Raw genomic sequence first — 8,402 nt, 5'->3', positions numbered from 1 at the left:
GGGTGTCATTCTGCAACACATCTTTGCTGAAGTCCGTTGCATAAAAAACGTACGCCCCACAAACGCGTTCCGACGTCCACATTTTCGTTCCGGGTTCCACGCGTTTCCAGTCGTACACACGCAAAGTGACGTACCTCTAAGAGTTGTCGGAAGCAGTGCTGCCAAAACTCACGTGTACAACATGAAAAATAAGAAAAAGTACAATGGGACCAACAAGAACGCAAAGTTTAAGCCAGGCTCGAAGAAAAGAGAAAACAAATGTATCGTCACGTTTGACGACAAAATCAGACAGTAGGTATTTTTCCTGTTTATTTTGTAACGCATTGCTGGTGCAGCTAGCACGGTAGCCGTAGACAAACATCGTTTAGGTTAGCGTGATCTCCCAGCGAAACATTGCACTGTATTTCTAGGTGCAGATTATTATGAGGTTTGTTTTAAAGTTTGAGATGGATTTTATCGAACCTACATTAAAAGTAGAAATATTTTAAACCAAAGTCATTCGAAACTTTCTGGTCTGTTGCTCAAAATATTTTCCAAATTTTAGTTGTGTTCTGTTTCTTATTCTGTCTTTTAAAAGTAAAACGTATTTCCTCGTTAAGTACATTTAGAAAGATAGATTGATGTAAGTTATATGCAGTAAAGTTCAAACTGATCTATCACACAGTTTGATTTGACTTCTTCTTTTTTTTGTCTCAGGGATTATTTAACTGGGTTTCACAAGCGAAAGGTGGAGAGGAGGAAAAAAGCAGTGGCAGAAATCCGCAAGAAAATACGGGAAGAGCAGATCCGAGTCAGAGAAGAAGTAAGTGGGAAGCCATGCTGTGTGCAGAGGTTAAAGTTACTTCGACTGTGAAGATGACATCCTCAAGCGTCTTGTTTACTTTACTTTCAGCGGCATAAGGAATATGTGAAGATGCTGAAAGAGAGGCAGGAAGCTCTCGGTGAGATGAACACAGGAAGTCTGCTGCTGCTGCTGCTGCTGCAGCAACACTTGCACACACGTGTTTTGCTTATTGCTTTTGTCTCACGACCCACACTGCAGATGAGGACGAAGATGATCTGGAGGACGCGATAATCAGCACGACGGAGTCGGTGCAGTACGACCACCCCAACCACACTGTCACTGTCACGACCATCAGTGACCTGGATCTGACAAATTCCCGCCTCCTCGACTCTCCAGCCAATCAGGCATGCTGGATTTGCCGTTGAAATGATGGTTCATTTAGAGAGCAGCATTACAGTTGTGGTTATAAGCTGTGTTTTTTTTTGTTTGTTTTTTTCAATTCCTTCAAGGCTGAAGGGGAGGACGGGAATAAGGAGAAAGGCGAGGCCGACCCTCAGCCGGAGAAAATGACGCCGATGCCGAGAAAAGCCGGGAATCAGGTCACCAACAAAAAGTAAGCCGCCCCTCTGACGTGTCTCAGCCTCGTCATCCGTCGCTTCCTCTCGGTCCAGCTGCATTTCCTCTTGCGTTTCTCTCATCCCGCCACCGCTGCTGCTTCTGCACACAGGATCCGCTCCCTCACGGCGTCCCTCAGCGCCTTCACCAGCAAGCGGAAGAGGAAACGGAAGCAGGAAGGACGAGGCCGGCCGGCGGACAGGAGACACGGTGCCACCGAGAGCAAAAGGAAGGGCGGGAAGACCAGCAAGTGGCAGAGACGTAGAAACACGGGGCCCAGGAATAAATTCTCTGACAACTGATGGCGGGTTCGAGTTCATATTGTGTTTGACCTGTGAAGCAACTTGGAATTCCAGAGTGCCAAAGGTGAACCAACAGGAATCTATCGGAGTGTTTGTGCTGCGGAGCCTCAACGGGAGGAGCTCGACGTCGCTGTCGATGTGCATGTTTGGCGTCACACCGCCTCAAATGCTAATATTTGCACAGCACCCGGCTCTCCGTGTTTATGTAACTCTGAAGCTGCATCATGTCAAGTGCAACATTTTTGTCTTTTTGTAGTTTGATAAATGCTATGTAAAAATAAAAATAAATCTTGTTGATAAGTGAGCAGGGGGGATGCAGCCACATCCTCATTGTGTGTGTGTGTGTGTGTGTGTGTGTGTGCGCGCGTGCATGCATGATTTTTTTTTTTTTTTCCCCTTGTCATTGTTTGATAGGAAACCTGAGTGTATTGTCAACATCCTCTTAAGGGCACCCGGAATTCAACCCGTGGCTCTGTGTTTACTCAGCTCAGCGCTACCTGCGCGCAAGGCCTAAAGGTCTCACCGAGGCTCTCCTCAGAACCTCGTTTCTTAGTTATACTGCACGTTCACTGTCCCCAAGCCCCCCCCCACACACACACACACACCCTTCACACCCCACCGCCTCGCCACTGTTTATTTATTTACGTTAACCTGAGCCAGCGTGGGCCAGCTGTCGCTAGCCATAGAGTTCCATTTCGCTTTCTAAAGCCCGTGATATTTAATACATCTGCTCAATTGAGGAGTGGGTGGGCAGGCAGGAAGGCCGCTGGCTGCCACATTGGCTCCGGGTCCAGGTGTGCTTCAGGGTGTCCTGTCGTGTGAACTGAGCGCCGCCGAGGCGGCGAGGGACGCTTCAGTTTCACCTCTTTTGTCACAACAGCCAATGGGATGCCCGCAAGACTTGCGGTTTGGGGGAGAGGAGGCATGTGTCACGATGAAGGGGGCTGGTGGGCGCGCTGCCTTAATTCTGTGGTGTTGCAGTCAGAGTGACAACCAGCTCCTCTTTCTAAGGTAATCCTCATGTCCTTATTTCAATTTAATGGTATTTTTCTGGGCATTTCATTGGCTTCTAATGTTGATGTTATTGTTGATTCTGCTGCTCCTCTTTTTTTTTTGTAGAGCTCAGGCTATTCTCAAACATGATAAATTAACATAATGATTAACACGATAAATGAATTGCTACACCTTGCGGCAATTGTGTAATAAAATACCCTCATCTAGAATAGAATAGAATTTCCTTTATTGTCATCATGCATGGTGCATGACAGAATTGCAACAGCATCCTCTATAAAGTGTATTCAGATTTATATAACATAAAAATTGCAGCAGCCAGTAAAAATGCACGGTAACAGAGAGATATGAGACGCTCCATCCATGTTTGCCGCCACGTGTTCTGTTTTCTGAACAGTGTTAAGTTACCATAATTTTCATCTTATCGTTCATCATTTTAAATGCCCATTAGTTTTGACCCACTATAATCAGTAGAAAGGAGAAATGGTTTGTGTTACAACAACTCATTGTCGTACTTCTCCTCGGTTCCCCCTTCACCTCTAGCATCCCTGGGAGGTTGCAATGATCGAGCTGAGTGTCTCCCCAGAATCGCCATGCCCCTCTCCAGCGATGAGCCCGTGTGCCCCAAGTTCCAGCCCAACATCTTTGACCCCTCCCGTTGCCACGAATGTCTGCGCCAGAAGCACCTGCATGCCACCGCGGGGGACACCAACGGGGCAGCGGCACAGCAGCAAATATCCGCAAAAGAGGCTGGAGATGGGTACAAAATTGAGATGGGCCAAGGCAAGGGCATGTTTCTGACACCGATTCCATCCCAGACAGATGAGAGAGACACGAGCAGCAAGGTAAGGAAGAGGAGCTCGTGCAAGGCAAACAGCTGCTAGCTCCGAGTAGAGGCAGGGTCAGAGGATGACGAGTGATGGGACTCAGGCGATCTGAACTTGAACTCTACCTGACCAGAAATAAGTTCAACAAATTATCTTTAAATACAAAGTTTGTGTTTTGTGTCCTGAACATAAAAGTCTTATTGTGACCAAAATCTTCAAGTAAACAAATGTTTGAAAAATAATAGTAACATTTAAGTGCTCCCTATGATAAAAATCAATACATTTATTATGTATATTTGTGTAGAGGTGTCACATATAGCGATGGATGAAAAAGCAGTAAAACACTGCCATCTTTTCATGTTTAACTTAGCATTCTCATGATTAGAGCAGCAGTCAGTGACTTTACTTGAATATGTCATGAAAATTTAGATTTTATTTTTTCTTTTGTTGGCACATTTTCAGAACGTCCCATTGAGATCAGTGCCAATTTTTGACCTTGTCAAATAGTTTGAGATGCTATTTGAGGCAACAGAAAGGTTTCTGCCAATAGGAAAGTCGTGAAATATTGATGAAGAAAAGCCACGAGTCGTGTCTAGTTACACTGCAAAGGTAGACTGAGAATGTGTGTGTGTGTGTGTGCCAGGGAAGACTGGGACGATGCTATTCAGCTTCACACGACAGAACCACTCCGACTTGTCTGGCCTTTGAAGGTGTGGTCACCCCTCTGGGTGGACGAAGAAAGTATTTGACAGAATCTACCGCACCGACTCAAGTGGAGCGAGCGAGAGATTTCGAGCCTGCTCACAGTGACCGGATTGGCCTGTTTCTTAACTTGTTACCCAATCAGGGGGATTCTGACTGTGTGTCGGTGGTGAGCAGCGACTGTGGTGTCAATGGAGGTGGCCGGGGTAATGAGGAGATCCCTTTGTGCATCCTGAGCCCTGACTGTGAGTTGTTCATCTGTGACGGTGACGACGACAGCACTGACAGGTTTGGAATGTAGATCTCATGCATCGCATGTTTTTTGATTTCCATCAGCAGCATTGGCAATACTCATCTTATAATTTAAATGCTTGTGACTTAAATACGAGAGCAATTGCTTCTTTTTGGCTGCGTCATTTGCAATACTGTACATCTACGTACTGATATCCAATAACTTCCAGGTCTCACTCTGCTCACCTGAGTCTTCTCTCCTGTGCCTGTAGCTGTCGCGATCAGAGCGACTACCTCGAGTTCAGCGGCTCTGGCAGCGCAGACGACGAATATCTGCCCATCCACCGCCGTTCAGCCAAACTCAACATGACCAGGCTCGATCCTCCGCCACACCGGCCCAACCCTCGGGCGTGGATGGATGAAGCTCGGAGCAGAGACAGCTTCACGAGTCGATCAGGTGCGCAAAAAGCTGACTCTGAGTGATGCTAGTTGTTAGTTTGCTGTTTAAATTGACTCTTCCTTTGAAGACAATATCCCAAAAATTACCCAAGAGGCACAACTTCAATGCCTCGAACAAATGCCATCAGATCTTTCATTTGAACACGTAGTTCTTTGCTCCTTTAGTAAACCTGTGACTTATGGCACCCTTCATATCCAGTTTCAGCCAAAGGTGTTCTTTACTTAGCAGTGGCGTTTGATGGGACCAGCCGAGGTGTCGCAGAGCAATTATCAGTAATACGATACAGTTGTATTTGTGTCAAGGAGCCTCACAGTTGTCAAAGTTTAATGACATATCTGACCATGATCCTCCTTCCGTATGAACTTGTCTCCCAGGTATTAAAGAAGACAGGGAGAAGCGTGAAAGTGGCTACTTCTCCTTGGGGAGGGCATCAGGCAGCTGTTTTCAGCGCGATAAGAACCCTCCTGCTCCTTTCCGCCATTCTGAGAGAGGACATCCCATTTTCAGCTTCAGGAACGTGGAGCCCAAAGACGCTGTCCCTTTCAGAAACCCCAATCTTGGGGTGGCCTCCGAAAGGCAGACAATGACTGCTCTGAATGACGACCTGCCAGTGGAGATCCCGCCCCCTGACCCTTATGAAACTTCCGTCGCTGTTGAGGCACTGGTGGGCCCACGATCTCCAAGTCCAACTCCTTTTAAGATAGCAGAGTCGCTGGCCTCCACTGGGCGAAAGGGTTTCGGCAGCTCGTACGGCCGCGGGAGTGTCTCGTCATACCACCAGCCCACTCGGTTCGATTCCTCTGGTCGTGGCTCGACTCTGCAATCTCGCGCGTCTTCTCCTTCTCGTGGAAACGAACCATTCAGACGTAGCGACTCATCCCTTTCCCTCAGCAGGCGTAGCTGTGACGTTGGGGGCTCGGCAGGGTTTGGGCTGGGGTCCAGAAACTTGTCGCCTGGCACACATGGACAACGTTTTCAGTCAGGAACTTTGCCAAGGAACTTCAAGTCATTCACTAATTCAGTCCAAACCCAGTCCAGCACTGTTGCTGATTATAGAAGCGCCTTGAGAAAAAACGAAGTAAGTAGGTCTTTGAGCAGTCAAGTACCAGAGAGCAGGACTTCATTACCTTCGAGGAGGGACTTTTACCCTTCAGCTCAAATGTCTTCTCACACGTCTAAATTCACTGGGCATGACAGGCGCTCTTCTTCTCCAGCAAGGAGAACTTTGAATAATGGTGGCAGTCGCAGTCCCTCACCACCAAGGAGAACTTATAGCTCATCCAGCCTTCTTCACAAGTCTGAATCAATCCTGTCTCTAAGCGGGCAAAGCCACCATGGACGCTGCGGCTCCCCTATCAGAGAAGGCTATGACATTGAAAGTCAGGCTCTGCTGCGTAGCTCAATTGCTGGGAATGGTCTGGATAACCAAGAACTTGAAAGTCCAAACTTGTCTCCATCTAGACATAACTACGCAAGTCACTCTGTGCTATATAAAACAGAATCAAGCCCTCACAGTGGAAGGCGAGCTTTTGGCAGTTCCTCCCCTGGAGGAAGGGGCTATGAGACTCAGACAACATATCCGCTTAGGAAAGCGAATAGCAATGGTTCATTACGTGGACAAAGTGCTGAGAGACGCAAGTCTTCTCCTTCAAGGAGAAGCTACGAAGCTCCTTCTCAGTCTTTAATGCACAATACCAAAGTAAACAGTTCTGTCAGAAGTCAAGACAGCCACAAGCCGTGGATTTCAAGGAAAGCCAATGACACCCATGACCACCGCTCACATCAAAAAAATGGGCCAACTCATTCTCCCAGCAGAACAAATCACAGCAGTCGCAACAACTCTCCATCTCGAAAAGGAGACCATAATCCAAAAGGCTTCTCAATCCTCAGAAAAGCTGTTAATGAGGATTCCAGTAACCTTTTTCAGAGAAAAGACACTTATGAAGGCTCAAAATTTCACTCTGGTCGTTCTCAAGTCTCTCGGCAGGAGGCAACGCAGTCCCACCGCAGTTCTTCATCATCTCGTGCTGTTTCACCCTCCAGACCGGCAATAGGAAGCGGCAGAAACACTTTCTCAAGTTTGGAAAAACCCGGGAGCCCTGGCAGTGTCAGATCTGCACTCAGTAGACGTGGTCGTGAGGATCGTTGCCAATCTCCTACTGCTGATAAAAGGCCCTCCTACCGTGCACGGAGCTCTTCTCCCTCACAACAGCTTCAAATGCGGAGGCACACCTCCTCCCAGAGCTCCATGGAGTCCTCAGAGTCAGGCCAACATTCGTTGGGGTCCTCAGGAAGGAACAGGGAGGAGTATGCCATATTGGCTGACGTGCCAAAGGTCAAAATTATTCATCAGAATGAAAGGTCCAGCCACATGGGACGAGTGCAGAACCACCAGCCCCCTCGGCGACAGGAGCTCTTCAAACCCGCCAGGTCAGGCTTGCGTACATTGACAAGGGTTTGGGCTATTTTCAAAAGTTGCCATTTAACATTGTTAGACACACTAATAAACCGTTACCTTGTTTCAGTCATTCACTTAGCAGGCATCCCTCCATTGAGTGGGATGACACAGGGGACCTCGAGAGAGATTGGAGCCATGGTGGAAGTGGGAACTTATCTCGAGCTCACTCCTACACCTCGCTACAGGTAGGCTGGACGTAGCAAATAGAACAATGTTCTAAAATTGTGGAGAGTACCTCAGCTGTGTGCGTGAGTGGGAGGATATGTTGGTAACGGCCTGAAGCAGAAAAATTATGAAATCCTCTTGGAATTGAGAAATGGTTTAGTGGTAAATTCTACAGCAAATGCATTTTAAAACATGGAGCTCTGAAAATCTGTCCCAGGTTTATACCCAACACCCCCATCCAGAGACCTAAACATTAGTTGTTTTTATATAAGGAATGTTTCAGGCCTTTCCACTCGATGCTGGTAAGGAACATAAAGATCTGGAAATGTGTAAAATAGATGCTTCATGCGCATGTTTTCATCATCCAGACAGCTGATCAGTAAATGCTGCTTTTCTTTGCCCACTCAGCTGGATTTTGAATATCTTCATAAACAAGCTGTTCTTTTCAGAGGTCTGGCAGTCCCTCGGCCGACGAGGGCAGTTCCCGGAATGGTAATCATCACAGATCAGAACAAATGCAGGTATGTAATGCAGCTTGTCTGTTTACAGTAAGTATATTTGCTTTGCACTCTGAGAAAACATTCCCTCCTGCAAATTGCCAAATGAAGAGTTGCACTGCTGTTGACATTTCTCTCTCTATGAACTTACAGACTGCAACGCCCGGTTTAGAATCCTGCCTTGAAAACAAGACATTTTAAACTGTTTGTCTGGAGCGTTTCTTCTTTGGCTGTTTAACCTTGAACGTTTTTCGTCAACAAACCTGTGTGGTGTCTACAGCTCCTTTGAATCGCTAATTAGCTCCGGTTATTATTTGTCTACAGACCTCACCTACAGCCTACAGCTATTT

At 47.0% G+C, this 8,402-nt stretch overlaps 1 protein-coding gene and 1 long non-coding RNA gene across 2 annotated transcripts; both read left to right on the top strand.

The window, feature by feature from the left end:
- The first annotated feature begins 117 nt into the window (after positions 1 to 117).
- Positions 118 to 2,005, top strand: nol12 (nucleolar protein 12). The gene is made up of 6 exons (XM_076023602.1): positions 118 to 291; positions 697 to 802; positions 893 to 941; positions 1,043 to 1,188; positions 1,294 to 1,397; positions 1,512 to 2,005. Exons 1-6 carry the CDS (start codon positions 182 to 184, stop codon positions 1,699 to 1,701), a joined length of 705 nt encoding a protein of 234 aa, XP_075879717.1. The 5' UTR covers positions 118 to 181; the 3' UTR covers positions 1,702 to 2,005.
- Positions 2,006 to 3,091: 1,086 nt separating this feature from the next.
- LOC142886591 (uncharacterized) lies at positions 3,092 to 8,228 on the top strand. The gene is made up of 7 exons (XR_012926432.1): positions 3,092 to 3,557; positions 4,183 to 4,249; positions 4,387 to 4,529; positions 4,745 to 4,929; positions 5,307 to 7,362; positions 7,458 to 7,575; positions 8,005 to 8,228. It is a non-coding gene; the product is annotated as an uncharacterized LOC142886591 (long non-coding RNA).
- The last annotated feature ends 174 nt before the right edge of the window (positions 8,229 to 8,402 follow it).

The sequence above is a fragment of the Nelusetta ayraudi genome, unplaced genomic scaffold (genome assembly GCF_046127955.1).
Source record: "Nelusetta ayraudi isolate G7.1 ecotype Tasmania unplaced genomic scaffold, CSIRO-AGI_Nayr_v1 ptg000016l, whole genome shotgun sequence".
Taxonomy (NCBI): domain Eukaryota; kingdom Metazoa; phylum Chordata; class Actinopteri; order Tetraodontiformes; family Monacanthidae; genus Nelusetta; species Nelusetta ayraudi.
The sequence above is the reverse complement of the archived record's forward strand: the minus strand, read 5'-3'. Positions and strand labels throughout refer to the sequence as shown.